Source organism: Anticarsia gemmatalis, chromosome 21 (genome assembly GCF_050436995.1).
Source record: "Anticarsia gemmatalis isolate Benzon Research Colony breed Stoneville strain chromosome 21, ilAntGemm2 primary, whole genome shotgun sequence".
Taxonomy (NCBI): Eukaryota; Metazoa; Arthropoda; class Insecta; order Lepidoptera; family Erebidae; genus Anticarsia; species Anticarsia gemmatalis.
Window position 1 is genome coordinate 3,075,685 of NC_134765.1, and position 15,787 is coordinate 3,091,471.

At 34.6% G+C, this 15,787-nt stretch overlaps 3 protein-coding genes and 1 non-coding gene across 5 annotated transcripts in view; 2 read left to right on the plus strand and 2 right to left on the minus strand.

Annotated features, from left to right (window-relative positions):
- Positions 1 to 327: 327 nt before the first annotated feature.
- On the minus strand, positions 328 to 2,532 carry LOC142982279 (short coiled-coil protein homolog). Its single transcript, XM_076128700.1, has 2 exons — positions 2,159 to 2,532; positions 328 to 1,818 (listed from the first exon to the last, which is right to left on the minus strand). The coding sequence occupies exons 1-2, from the start codon at positions 2,421 to 2,423 to the stop codon at positions 1,676 to 1,678; spliced, it is 408 nt and encodes a 135-aa protein (XP_075984815.1). The 5' UTR covers positions 2,424 to 2,532; the 3' UTR covers positions 328 to 1,675.
- A 196-nt stretch (positions 2,533 to 2,728) lies between these two features.
- mRpL19 (mitochondrial ribosomal protein L19) lies at positions 2,729 to 5,523 on the plus strand. Its single transcript, XM_076128738.1, has 6 exons — positions 2,729 to 2,913; positions 2,996 to 3,244; positions 3,452 to 3,594; positions 3,959 to 4,138; positions 4,844 to 4,998; positions 5,329 to 5,523. The coding sequence occupies exons 1-6, from the start codon at positions 2,847 to 2,849 to the stop codon at positions 5,459 to 5,461; spliced, it is 927 nt and encodes a 308-aa protein (XP_075984853.1). The 5' UTR covers positions 2,729 to 2,846; the 3' UTR covers positions 5,462 to 5,523.
- A 783-nt stretch (positions 5,524 to 6,306) lies between these two features.
- The window catches only part of klar (klarsicht), a 345,461-nt gene continuing 335,980 nt past the window's right edge, over positions 6,307 to 15,787 (plus strand). For both annotated transcript variants that reach the window (XM_076128607.1, XM_076128609.1), the window contains exon 1: positions 6,307 to 6,535. The gene's annotated coding sequence lies outside the window, so the exon portion shown is untranslated. The remainder of the gene's footprint in view (positions 6,536 to 15,787) is intronic.
- Positions 10,128 to 10,200, minus strand: TRNAV-CAC (transfer RNA valine (anticodon CAC)). The gene has a single exon. It is a non-coding gene; the product is annotated as a tRNA-Val (tRNA).

The window sequence follows — 15,787 nt, forward strand, 5'->3', positions numbered from 1 at the left end:
ACGCGGTTGTTACTTAGCTACGAGGTTCTTACTGGCTCGAATTGAAAAAATATTTTTGTGTTGACCATTTACCGAGGAAGGCTATAAGCTATATAACATCACGCTTCGGCCAATAGGAGCGGATTAGAAACGAAAATTGTTACAAAAAAGGGGAAAATTATGACCCATTCTCTCTCATGTGACGCAAGCGAAGTTGCGCGGGTCAGCTAGTAGTAAATATACGAGTTTCTGCTGGGAGAAGTAAATAAATATCACTCGAAAAAATATGTAGGATATAAGCAATGTAGGTAATTCACTAGGTTACTTCTACTAATAAAACAAAATTAATAATTAAATAAGAATTATAATACTCATATGCTTAATTATAAAACAGTTCAGTAGAAATGAGGATGCAGAAATAAAAAATAATACAATTCACACAGAGAGCTATAAGAGATTTCTTCACATTTTAATATTTATTATCAACATGGAATGTGTATAAATTATAGTAATATGAAATAATTAATATATCTTAAGGTTCACAATTCATATATTTTAGCAAATGTGAGTTAATAGCTTGTTTGAAAAACCTTAACAACTATTTATTATTATATAGGTATATAATTATTCTAAGATATCATGAAGTGCATTTATAAATTAACAGCATTGCTTTTTAAGCCAAGCCTCTTAAAACAAAATCTCTTGTTTTTTTATAGCACATAGTATTTAAGGCAGTGCATTTTTGTCCATTAACATATGTTTTTTTTTTATTTGTAGCTGAAAGTTATGGCTGAAGTTAATGGGCATAGATTTATAGAATTTTCAACATTAAGGACTAGCATGGGTTACTATCAGTATTGGGCAAAATGTAATCTAACTACTGATTACTAACTACGACTACATAAAGTAATTAGTAATCATAACTACAAACTACATAAAAAAATCGAAAAATGTAGTTAAAATTTTGACTACTAACTACTAATTGTAGTTGAAATTTCGATTACCTGATTACTTTTTATAACTACATATTTAAAATAATTTTGCGTCATTAAAAAAGGAAACACGCGCGATAGTCGTTCATGTAAGTACATGAACGACGATCGCGCGTGTTTCGACTTGTCGTTTGGTAGGTAGTTAGAGCATCGCGTTGTAGTCGCGTGTGTTAGAGCAAGAGCGCACTATAGCACGCTCTCGCTTTTTTTATGCAGCCCTATTCCAAAACATATGTTACTTTTTACACATTACATGTTTATATAATTGCAAAATATAAGTTCATAAAACTTAAATAATCAGTAATTATAACTACTAGATTGCAGCAATCAAATTAACAACTATTCAATGTAGTTTGATTACTGTAGTAATTATTTGTTAATTACATGTAGTTACGATTACATGTAATCATAACTACATGTAGCTACCTACTTTTAATTTATTTTACTAACTACTTTTAATCGTAATTAGTAATCAGATTACAAAATTGTAGTTAACTACGCCCTACACTGGTTACAATGAATAATGTTAGTAAGACATCCAGCTACCCAATAGAAATAGGCAATCCCCATAGTTCATTAGAAATTAGATATTTATGTTCTATAAATCCATGCCAGGCCTAATGTTTTTTTTTTACATTCAGCCATAGGAATATGGTTTTACAGGCAAGTTTTTATATAATATTCTGTTACTAAGATACATTTTTCTACTTCTTATGTATGTTTGGTGTGGTTGATTGAAAGACTGATGATGCTGACATTAAGTTTTCAATGTACTGCCCTAAAACTTGGTTCTCTGAGCGCAGCTTCAGATTCTCCTCTTTTACTGAGTCCACCCTTTGCGACAGATCTGTAATTAAGATTATCAGATAAATAAATAACATGTTTCTTTAATTTTTCATTGCAATATTTAGTCCTGGCAAGACAAATGAATTTGTAACTATCTCTTTGAATATCTGAAATTTACGATGAGGTCATTCAAATAAATTAATGAAATTATTATAAAGACACATATTTTACTAAATTATACTAAGGTAGCATATGTATTTAATATACAATAAACATTAATTACATATTCTCATCAGTCATATATTTCTTGCCTTCTCCTGAACGACATTAAATAGTTTCAAACCACTATGAATAGAAATCCACGTAGTAAGTACATACACAATAGAAATTAAAAGTCTTACCATCTAAAGTGTTCTGCAATTCCAAGACTTGTGATATGAGTCGCGCTTTTTCTTCCTGTTCATCGATCCCTGAGTCTGGCTCGAAACTTGGCGGTCCATTGAGGCCAGGGCTTGAGGAACCACCAGTGTAGGAACTCGGTAACGAGTCCATTGAACGACCATGATCCAAATGATTGTTTTCTATTTCGTCATTAATTATCACCTGCGGATCATCGTCCGCCAAGGGAATGTTGTCGTCGTTACACTTCTGCATGATAGAAGACATAAATTAGTTAATTGCTCGTTTGTTTAAATAAATTATTCAAAAAATAGGACGACAAATCGATTTTTCGCTTTGTTTGACGTGACGTTTGTTTTGACATTGGCAAAAAGGCAAATATTCGTTCAGAAATTATTTACAGCCGAATGAACATTTATTTCTTAAATATTTTTGTTATGCAGATATGTCTTATTTAAAACAAACATGTTAATAACGTATATTATTATAATAAAGAAACATTTTGAACGTTAATAGGTTTTAAATTTTTATTAACATTTGATATTTGATCAAAAGAAACTAAACGCATAATCAAAATGTCGAAACTCGCTCTGCAAGTGGAGACGAGGAATGTTTGATTTTGATTTGGTCTATTACAAAATAAAACTTTCTCGATATAACTGAAAGTGTTATTGGAGAAGCGGCACTAAAATGGCTTTGGCTATTAGGAGATCTTCCAGTGACATTCTGTGTGCTTCAAAATGGTTTATCAGAAGAGGTTAGGAAATAGTTTATTCTGCGGTTCATGAAGCTGATTATAGCGTATATATTGTATAAACTGTATAAAAACTTGTTTTTAGATTGCCGCGCTTTATCTACTTTACCGGAAAAGGCAGAAGCAACTCCAGAAGTAACAGAAGTCGCGAAGAAATCCAGGCCATCGAGAGTTCGGGTTAATGCAAGCAACCCTTTATTGACTTACAGACATGCCTTTCCTGAATTTCTGCCCGATCCTAACCCTAAGTGGAGGAACTCTTTGAGGGAAAAACTTGAAAGAGCTGACATGTTAAAAAGACGTAACCAGATTGATATACCAGAATTCTATGTTGGTAAGCACTTATAAAGTTTGTAATGCTCCATCTACATCTATGGCACTGTTAAAATGGATCAAAAGATTAAATACAGCGTATATGAACCAGGCTGATAATCTATTGATTTAAATAAATTGATAAATAGGTATCTAACATAGTAAATAGTCACATAATGTTAAAAAATTTCAACAACACTAATACTTATACCAATGTTGATGGTTACAGGTTCAATTCTAGCAGTAACAGTAGCTGACCAACATGCTCAGGGCAAGACCAACAGATTTGTAGGCATCTGTATTGAGAGGAAAGGCTGTGGTCTTAGGGCTGAGTTCACTTTGAGGAATGTGGTTGATTCACAAGGTGTTGAGGTGAGTTTTATAACTTTTATAGCAGTTCTTTACATATAATTTTTCTTATACATGATTAAAAGAACTTTATAATAATCCTATTACCTATGTAATACCTGTAAAGTATGACCTTTAGTTTAATACATGTAAGTGTAGTTAGGATTTACCTGTAGCTATAAAATTGTAGATTGTTTTAAGACATAATTAAAACTTAAATCAATATTTGAGTTACAAAACTGCACTGTATGTATAGGTAGTTATCAGTGATGTAATTCTAAAGAAAGAAATCTAAGAAATAAATAAAAATTCTTAGATCAAAGAAGTTAGTTACTAATATTACAACATGGTAAAAATAAAATAAAACTACCTAATATTAATGTTTCAGGTGAGGTATGATCTCTACGACCCAACAGTGCAGAACATCCAAGTTCTCCGTCTAGAGAAGCGTCTAGATGAAAAGCTGTTGTATTTGAGGGATGCCTTGCCCGAGTACAGCACATTCCCATTTGATATGGACCCTGAGATACTGCCTGAAGGAACACCAGTGCCTGTGAACCCAGTTCAAGTGAGTTGAATGAATATTGAGACTTTTAGTTGGCTGTCTCACACTTCTTCTTCTTATTGTATGGTTAGTGGTCAACCTAGTGTCAAAGTTGTTCAAGCCGCCCGAAGGCCTTTGACGTGGCTTAACGACTGTTACCTTGAAGATAACAGCCGGGACCAACTTTTTACGTGCCCTCCGAAGCACGGAGACGCCCAGCTCAAATGCCACTATATGGTCACCCATCTATGGAATGACCGCGCCAACGGTTGCTTAGCCCATAGATCGTTTACCGACCGGTGAGCACAACTGGCTATGGGCGTCTCAAACTAATCCTTCAGATAGACCTACCTTGACTTCATTGGCCTTAAGGAAATGGTTAAACATTTGGAGGAGACCTTTGCCCATCAATGAGTTAGTTCAGGTTAATAAAAAGTAGACTTAGTTACTATTTTAGGCTGCTTAGAATACCTACCCTTTGATATCATTTCTGAGTGTTGCTGTAAACATGAAAGGTACACAGAATGTGGTTTATCTACATATTGTAGGTACTTAGAGTTTCATGAAGTGTTTGTGGTTTAGTAATGTAAAACCTTGCTATGGCTTGCAACAAACATATTTTTTTAAATTATCACAACTCACTATTTAAAATGAATATAATATTATATTATGATAGTTTAACTGTGGTTGATTTAGTATATGGATAATACAAATCAAACTTATTTCCAGGTAAAATTGAAGCCAAGACCCTGGCTGGAAAGATGGGAGAGACAAGAGTTGAAGGGTGTTGCCAACATAGAGGAATATCTAAAGGAGAAGGATAGGGTTAGGAGAGAGTTGAGAGCCACACCTTGGGAGAAATTCGACCTTATGAAACAATACAGGTATGTCATCTTAGTAAATACATAAAAAAAAATGATTTTGTTTAAAAATGTAAATAAATGGCTTGATATATTCAGTAAAATAAAATAGAGTAAGTGGGGGGATCTAAAGCTTAAGGTTTTATACATAATCTAGTCTAGAATTAAATAGCCCAGTTGTGCTCTAAAATTTAATCTATGATTGTGTCAAATTTCATTTAAAACAGTTCACACTTTTTTATAAGTATGGATGCACATGCTGCTAACTGCTGTCAGTCTGCCATTTTTTAAAAGATAATTTTCTATTTCCTACAAATCAGAGACCAGTTTTATTTAATTGCTTGTTTTTTTCAGGAATACTATTCCAATTGAAGACCAGAACAACATTTGGGCAGAAGTTAATGCACAGTTACAACAACTGCAGCTCACACGCAAGAAGGCGTCGAGAAAACGCACATTCACCACGCCAAAAGTACAACTTGGATAAAATATTAGTATTTATGTATGTTCAAATAATAAGTAGTTAATAAAAAAATTGTTACTGTAAAACTGTTTTAATAAAAGATGTCCTAAATTAATAAACCGACTTAAAAAAATTACTAGAAGTCTAGGGGAGAGGCCCTTGCTCAGCAATGGGACACAGAAAAAGGCTGGGTAACGAAAAAAAATATAAACCAGTCGCAATAAAGTTTGAGACTCATGATTATGCCAGAGTTAGAAAGATCGGGCTTATTTCCGGGTTGGGCAAACTATGTTTGGGTTTCTCCAAATGCTATTCTGTATTAAAGTAGTTCCTAAAATATAATTGAGTAACGTTACAAGATTATTTAGTCTCTTATTTGACTCAAATTGTTTATTTCGGAATGGTAGCTATCTGTATGCTTATTTATTTGTTAAATCGCTCAATAGCCAACTTTTCAATAAACATCGAATAATTATTTACCATGTAGTAACATTTCGTCTTATTTTTTTTTTTTGCAAAAACTAAACGTAGTATTATTGTCAAACATTGCTGGCATTGACCGCTAGATGGAGCTCATAGTCAAAATTTAACGGAAAGTAAACAAATAAAACCAGCAAAAAGTTCACTATAAACTTGATGCATTAAATTTAACTCATATAAGTAGTTAAGAATGTAATAGCAAGTTGCATGAAAGTATTTCGTAGAATTATTATTCAAACTAAGCACAAAGTTGAAAGTTGCAAAGTCTGTTGTTAAAGGTTGTATATGCACATAGAGCCTGATTTGAAACAGACAAAAATAGACCTTAATTTGTGAGTCATAGTGGTCATATTTTTTTTCATAGAGTGGGGATTGCTTGCTTTAAAACTTTGCTTGCGTGCGGCGCGGGCGGTCCGCGAAGTAAAGAAGTTCATTTCAGTGTTCTTGAATGCATTTTTCTTGTATTCCAAGCGAATCGAATAGGAAATACGAGATAATTGTATAAAATTCGTGTTGTTTGTGCTGGTTCAGTGAAGTGTATAACAGTTTTTGTGTACGTTTTATATTGTTGGTTACTCATCTGAAATTGCATGTTGCACTCATTACACCTGTCGCCCGGTAAGTTATATTGTTATTGTCATTATTTTTGCTAAAAGGAGTAGTAATGTCTGCGCTAAAATGCTTGTGGGCGGTAATTATATTGAGAATACCGTTATGTGTATGTGAAAAGTTACGGTATCTCACGTCTTCTGTTATGGTGAGTCGAGGTAATAAAATTGCAACTGCAGTCCACCTTGATTTATCGATTATGACGCATTGTAACTGGCCACAAGTTGTTACGACTCCAACTTACAACAAATATTATCTTAACATATTGTCAGATAGTTCTTCACCTCATTAAATTCAAATAAATACTTAGGTATGTACAATTGGTGAAAATCTAAGTTTTTATTATGCGAATAGGAGGAAAGTGTTAATACAATATATTATTATGTTGTTTAAGCTGTTGTATTTAACCAAAAGTATAATACTATCCTCCTTTTGTCATTACATCTAAAAGAATAATGGTTGTTTCATTGGTCTGTTTTCAGAAAGACTTATTTGAAGATGAAACTAACTTAGAAACAGCAATATTGAAATAATTTACAGTAAAATTGTGTAATATTGCACAGTAACAATCAAGTAACATTAATACAGGTTTCAAATAAGAAATGAAGCACAGAACTTCAAGTAATAAATACTTGTCTATGAAAACCTTTGAAGATTTTAAATGATTCAAATCGGAACTGATTTATTTAAAGTTGATGTTGTTGTCTATTGTAGTAATATACATGCAAGTGCTAACACAATGTCCACTTATTTACTTAGCTTACAAAAAATAAGGCCTCAGAAATAAATAGAAAGTTCCAAGGCTTTCTGAAGTCACTCAATATAGTGAGATGTTGTAATCTTAGTAATTTACTAGTTAATAAGTTATACAATATTTTGTATTTTTGCTGTTATCCACTGCTGCCGTTAAGTATAAATTTGTGGACCATTTTCATGTGCCATTTAGCAAATTGTTGTGTTCCGATAATTTTACTAATGTACAGTTTTATGAAACCTAAACTCACATAACTATTAGAAATTTACTGTATTTTCCTACATTACTCTAGTCCAAATTTAAAAAAACATTACTTAATTTATTAGGGTGCTTAGCAGCATACAACACTTATTTGTTAATAAATTTTCAAATTAGCAGCATAAGCGTCAGCTTTTTATAACTTTTTGAGTAATCAGTCCTCTTTTGGTTCCAGGACAGCATAGAGCCTTCAAGATTTGAATTTTCCAATCTAAGATCCTGGATTTATGTTTGGATGTTTCCATACCTAATTATTATGCTAGGTATGCAAGTATCAATTTACAGTATACCTAATACTTACAAAATGACTAGATTTCAACGGCTTTGGTATTTTTACATTTTGGTATTTATACAATGATTTCTTTTTTTTTAGGTGAACAATTCTCTGTATTTCAAAAGTTAAGAAAAAATATTCAGTTGGTAGGATCATTATATTAATTTGTGCTGGACCATTAAAATATAATATAACAAGCAGCATACACTCAAATTCCTACTCTATTGCCCTAATTTATGCTGTAGCTGCATATTGCTAAGTAGGTACTAGGTACCTAGGTATGATATGGATATTTAAAATGTGTCTCTAGGATACAATTCATGTTTACCTGCACTCTAGTGCTAAAAACCGCAACAAAGTAGGCGCGTCACTATGCCCTTTTCAGCAATTGTTAAAAACACGTGTCCATTCCTTATTTAAGCGTCAATATCGTATTATTTCATAAGTAGGGATCATGGGGGTACGTGACACATTTAACGGCACCTTGGGTGTTACCGTTCCCGTGTTTAGGGTCAATGACCGATAATCCAATCAGAAATGACAGCTCGTGGCTTACAAAGAATGTTAGACATAGAATATTGGGAATTGCATTTATGAACCAAATCGAAACTATGTCATAGTTAACTTTTACGGAATCCGTACTATTCAGACGATACGTACCACGTAGATCGCACTATGTACATACTATTCGTATGATATAGGTACCTACCTGTACTTCATTGGTTACGGAAAAAATATCCCTTTATAGGTATATTATTTCCAGGCGAGTACCATTGCTTCATTTAGCCAAAAATATTTCTATAAATTTCTCGGCGTATTACCTACCTATTTACCTACAAAGTTTAATATGTTAGAAATAATGTTATAATACATTAAAACAGGATAGCTTTGCTTTAAACCAGGATAATGAGTAGAAACCTAAAATAGACATGTCCCCATTGTTATACACATTATGCATCCCTATATTTAATCCAATGCTTAATGTAATTTATTAGCTTTTCCTCGTAGGTAGGTTATTGAATAACCAATATCCTCTATCCTCGTTAGACAAAGAGTAAACAAAATGGTATGTAGGTACATAAAGTGTCCAGAAATATTTTTATCTTTTCGATCTCCCGTTTGCTCCAAGTATGATTTTTTAAATGCTAGCTGTATAGACAAATACCGAACTAGATATCTATTCCCGCTTAAAAAAAAATATAGCCTTCCCACTAGCAGAAATTGTACGAAGTATCTCAAGATCTCACAAATGTACACAGATCATCATAATAATACGATTAAAGTTCAGTAAAAGGTGCGCGCCTAACATTTAGTGTTGATGTATTACACACGTGTTGTTACGAAAGCGGAAGACGACAATAAAAACAATATGGCGTCGTAAAGTGATGCGCAGGAGTACACCTGATTGAAGTGTCACTAAACTTTACTAAAGTTTCAGTGTATTTTTAGATAACGATGTTTGATGCACGGCGTGCTGGATTTAGTTGACGGCAATCTATGGAACATACAACGGAACTTTAAAAGTTACGGGTAGGTGTATGTTTTTGAAAATCTAATCAAAATAAGTGCCAGATTTGATTAAACTGATAATAAAATTCTTAGTTATCAACAGAAGACCACTGGCCCAAGAGCTGATTAAAATGATGGACCGTTCGCTATATCCAGCCCTCATGTTAAATATCGTAGAAACTTCTAACAAAAAGGGGTTTTAAAACCATGTTTTTGTCCAATGATGATGAAAACTATTTATTCAGATAGATACTTGCCTAGAAAATAATGCAGCAAGCATTATACTTAACACTTCTGTAAGCAGCGGTCGGCTGGTCGCTTGCTCGAATGACTTTAGCAATATCTAATTGCATTTACGTTGCGAAGCGTTAGACCAGAAAACTGTTGTGTATTCGAGATTATACGGCTATCTTAACGGTAACACCTGGATCAATGAAGTAACTTAGCCTATCATAACACTTTGTTATCTGATAAACAAGGGTGCCGTAACAAAAACTATTCAGGTCAGTTTACAGATGACAGTAGCACTCGATATCAACAGGTCGGTGACCTTTCGTCTAGGCCGGTCAATTTAGAAACTAACCAATCCCGTGCTGTACCAGTTTTGTACCACTTTCTAAGCTTAATTACTCGCCTTTTCCAGCTCTTGTTTGGTACTACACATTGTCAGCGTTCTTCCGCGTCATTATCGCGATTCAAAAACAGTTGACCGCTTCCCATTACTCGAGAATGAGAAATTGTGTTCCCGTTTACTTTCATCTTATTATACAATTATTGTAAGTATTCAAAAATATAACAAAAAGTACTGTTTCCGCCCGGGATCGAACCGGGGACCTTGTGCGTGTGAAGCACACGTGATAACCGCTACACTACGGAAACTACATGAAGCATTTGCGAAAGTAGTTACCTAGTCATTGTTACGGACAGTGCTGATTGGATTTGCATTTAAATATTTTTAAGAAGTGGGCGATAATCGGTGGGCTAATTAACATAATACTTGTTGTAGAATCGCCTCAAGTACGTAGGCTACATGAGTTTCTTATCTTTCAGAACAGATTGCTAATCACTGTACAATTTCCAATCGTATTACAGTTTGTAACAATATTAAATGGTAATAAATGCTTTTTTAACATAATCAGCTGATTCAAGACTATAAAACATCTGTTAACAGAGTAATTAAATTGTTGCATTCCTTGCTCATCCTATAATAGAATGAAGAAAAAACTACCCATCGATAACCGGCCGAAGACAAAGACACTGGAGGTAATTATAAAGGGTAAACAAAAGATAATGTGAAGCCTGCTGGCTGTACAATCAATGTGTTGATTCATCGCGTGTGCAGCAACACGCAACGTCATTGTGGCCCTTAAGATGTTGTGGACACTAGACTATCTGTTTGACTTTGTTCGTAATGAGACTTGAAAAAATAATTATAGGTTGTACTTTATGATAGTGTGGTGAACCTAAACTCCACCTAAACTCCTTCTACTCTATGGTAGATGCCATATATTAATCATATAACGATTTGGCATTCTCTGTCAATATATATATCAAACACGTAATGCTTGTATTTTATTAATACATAATATTGGCGACGAGGAAAAAAAAAAAAAAAAAAAAAAACATTATTCAAGGTCAGCGACAGGAAGACCAACATAGAATATACCAATACCATAAGATTATACCAAAAATACAATTTAATCCTTTACATAAATCAGAAACGTTCAATAACTTTAAAAAACGTCTGGAAGTGTACTTTAGACTTAATGAAATTACTGAGCCCCACATGAAGACAAATATTCTTCTGTCTACATTATCACCAGAACTCCATGAAAAATTATGTGATTTAATAGCACCAGACGAACCATTGAATAAGACATTTAACGAAATTACTGAAACACTTGACGACTACTTAGACCCAAAACCTAGCAAATGGGTTCTACAACATAAATTTATATCGAGAACTCAAAAATCGGATGAAACAGTAGCGCAATACGCCGCAGATTTAAAAAAGCTCACTACCAACTGCGAATTTAAATGTCAACACTGCCAGAAAAACATTTCAGAAAGCTTTTTATCTCTTCAACTCATAAGAGGATTGAAAGATAGCGACGCACGTACAAAAATTTTACAAGACCGAACAGTATGTACATTTAAACACCTGACACAGATTGCAACATCTATTGAAATGAGTAAAGCAGAAAATACATCAATGCTTCCGAATGAACAACCAAGTAGTGACAATATCAATAAAATTTCCACTGATTCCTACAATAATCCAAAAAAATCTCCTTTTAGAGGAATCACACCAAGAGATTTAAAAGGGAAATGTTTCCGCTGTGGTTTAAATCACGAAACCAAGAAATGTAGCGCTATAAACATAACATGCTATAAATGCAAGAAGGTCGGACACTTAGCTAGTGTGTGTCTACAACGGCGCTCAGATGCGAAGCCCAGTAAGACTACACCGGATATAAATCAATTAAACGACTCAGCGATAAGCGATGATGATGAATGGAATGATATTAATGTTATATCTGGTGAAACATCCGAAAAATACATGATAACGGTACACATTGAACATGCTAAGATGAAAATGGAATTTGACACTGGAGCCACACTTACTTCTATGTCATTACGAGACTACAGAAAATTGAAAATCGGCAAAAGAATCTGTAAAACTAATATAAAACTCAAAACATACACCGGCGAAGTAATCGAACCTGCAGGTGTTGCATACGTTCAATGCAGATGCCAAGGAAAAGAATTCCACGGTAAATTATACCTCATCAACAACAACGTTGACCCCGTTTTTGGCCGGAGTTGGATGAAAGAACTCGAAACTCTAAATTTAGCAGACATAAAAACCTTACAGCAATCCGAAAATCTAGAATTAGACCAGCTTTTGGAACTTTACAAGACATCAGTATTTCGATCCGACTTAGGCGAAATACCCAATTACAGAGGACACTTAAATCTACAAGAAAACACAAGACCAATTTTTATCAAACCACGTAGAATACCGTACGCTTTAAAAACCAAAGTGGATGAAGAGATCGAGCGACTATGCAAACAGGGTGTCATCACGAAAGTCGACCACTCTGATTGGGGTACTCCAGTGGTACCAGTTGTCAAACCGAATGGGAGTATCCGATTGTGCGCTGATTATAAAGTTACACTAAATAAAGTCATACAAGATGAACAATATCCAATACCTATGATAGAAGATATATTTGCAGAGATGAACGGAGGTAAACTATTCTGTACACTCGACATCACCCAGGCATATCTCAACATGACAATGGATGAAGAAAGCGCAATGCTACAAACACTAAGTACGCATCGAGGCACTTTTAAGGTGAACCGCCTAATGTTCGGCGTTAAGGTCGCGCCGAGCCTTTGGCAGAAATTTATGGATAAACTCCTTCAAGATCTCGAAGGTGTAAAATGTTTCTTTGATGACATTATCATTCAAGGCATCAACAAAGAACAATTACTACAGAGACTTAAGCTCGTGTTAGACAAACTAAAAGAAAGTAACTTACGAGTAAACAAAAATAAGTGCCACTTTTTCAAAACAAGCATCGACTATTTGGGACACACTATCGACAAAGAAGGTCTACACAAAAACAGAGAAAAGATTAACGCAATAATTAAAACAGAACGCCCAGTCAACACCGCAGAATTGAGGACATTTCTTGGAATGGCAAATTTTTACAACAAATTTATACCCAACCTATCATCGATCACGAATCCACTGAACAACTTACTCAAGAAAGAATCTAGTTTTCGATGGTCTACAGAATGCGAACAGAGCTTTATACACATTAAAAAAGAAATTCTAAGCGAAAGAGTACTTATACATTTTGATCCCAAGAGGCCCTTGGTTCTTGCAACAGACGCATCTCCACTGGGAATCGGAGCAGTACTATCACATAGACTCCCAGATGGATCAGAAAGACCGATAGCATTCGCTTCCAGAACACTATCGGATAGCGAGAAGAAGTACAGCCAAATTGACAAAGAAGCTACTGCCATATACTGGGGATTGAAGAAGTTCTTTTATTATTGTTACGGTAGAAAATTTATCCTAGTGACAGACCATAAACCACTGACAATAATTTTCCACCCACATCAAACGTTACCAGCAATGAGTACAATGCGATTATTCCACTACGCTCATTTCTTATCTGGATTTGACTACAACATTGAATACAGAACTTCGCCTAACAACTCAAATGCAGATTACCTATCCAGGTTCCCAGTAGAAAACACAAAGGCAAACAAAATGGACCAGAATTACAGCTTTCAACTTCAACAAATACATACCATTGATGTCAACCCAAATATCATAGCGAAAGAGACAAGTATTGATTCCGATTATACACCATTAGTACTCGCATTACAAACTGGCCGATCACTTAAAACGCTCGGTTACAATGATAATGAATTTACTTTACAAGATGGATGTATACTAAGAGGAACGCGAGTCTTAATCCCAAAAACATTACGCGAACGAGTGCTGGACGAACTACACCTCGGTCACCCGGGCATTGTGAAAATGAAGCTACTGGCCCGCAGTTTTGTATACTGGAAAGGAATTGACAATGATATCGAAACAAAAGTTAAGTCCTGTAGAACATGTAGATTACAACAAAATGAACCAGAGAAAGCACCACTACACCACTGGGAACACCCAAAGGGCCCCTGGCAAAGGCTTCATATTGATTTTGCCGGACCTGTTTACGGATACTATCTTTTAATAGTTGTAGACGCATTTTCGAAATGGACAGAGATTATACCTACTAAATCAACGACAAGCTCTTGGTGCATCCAAAAATTGAAAGAACTATTTTGCACCTATGGAACACCTCTACTCCTTGTCTCAGACAATGGCCGACAATTCGTATCGGGAGAGTTCGAAAAATTTCTAAAAGACTGTATGATTTCGCACAAAACCTCTGCTCCATACCACCCTGCAACCAATGGACAAGCTGAACGATACGTACAAACAGTCAAGAGAATCTTACGAAGCTTAGAGGGAGAAAGGGGTAATCTTCAAGAGAAACTTGTCATGGTAAAAACTCGCCTCAGACGGACACCAAACTTGAATGGTCAGACACCTTATCAGTTAATGTTTGGAAGAGAAGTTCGAACAGCATTACACTGCATGTTTAGAAACACCCATAAAAAAACTACATCGAAACATCAAGAGATCAAGGTCAGACAGTTGGAAGTCGGCGAACGAGTACAGGCCCGTGACTACACGAGTGCTAAGCACCATTGGCAGTTTGGTACTATCACAAGACGTCTAGGCCGACTTCATTATGAGATCCGCACCGACAACGGCGATGTCTGGCGCCGACACCTCAACCAGGTGTTGGCTGCATCTTATATTCAGCAGAACAGCTAAGAGGTTAGGAGGGGAGAAATGTGGTGAACCTAAACTCCACCTAAACTCCTTCTACTCTATGGTAGATGCCATATATTAATCATATAACGATTTGGCATTCTCTGTCAATATATATATCAAACACGTAATGCTTGTATTTTATTAATACATAATAGATAGGTTCTTTTTGGATTCGATAAGATAAGATTAAACTGCAATATCATTGAACTGCGCCTCTGGTGTCAATAAGCTTTTATTTCTGTAGAAGACAATCAGCAGATACCAAATAGTATTAACACTTACGTTTAGAAGGAACTAATAATACCGGGGGTTTTGAAATAGCGACGCTCGTTGAAGACTAAGTGGGCATGAAATTAATATAATTATTTACTAAAGATAAGCAGTTTTGCAGCTATTACTCAGTTAGCTAAGTATGGGCAAAATTATTCCTCGCGTGTCTTTAAAATAGTTTCATAGAATTTAAACTCTTACTTCTTGTAAAGGAACCGATTAAGTTCAAGAATGCGATATTTATATTGCTTCCAAGTTGGAAGTAAAAGGGATATTTATGATCTCGCAAGTCGTTAAAATGCTGAAAGGTAAGGGTTCTTAGTGTAGATCATAAAAACAAGGATATAGTAAAACTATTCTCATTTGATTTTATGTATAAATGCCTAAGTTGCTATGTTTGTCTCGTTTTTACGGTCTAACATACACTAAACATCTAATTTTATACGAGTATTATCGTTAACATACGTTTTACTGAGGATTACTGGACGGTAAGGCCTGCGAAAATAATCAAGGAATCGCTGAACTATAATCTGTTATTACTATGTTGCGTACTTAAAAAATTTTTATGTTTAACGCAATAAACAGACGTTTAGTTTATTTCTAATCAAATTACTTACAGAGAAGTCCGTCCATTTTTTTTCAGCGAATTCAAACAACTAAGTCTTTTACTGTTACAGGGATGTTTTCAATCGATATAACAATGAAGTAACTTTTCTTATTGCTGAATATACGAAGCTCTATTATATAAATAAGTATACTTAAATAATTCTCTTATTAAATACA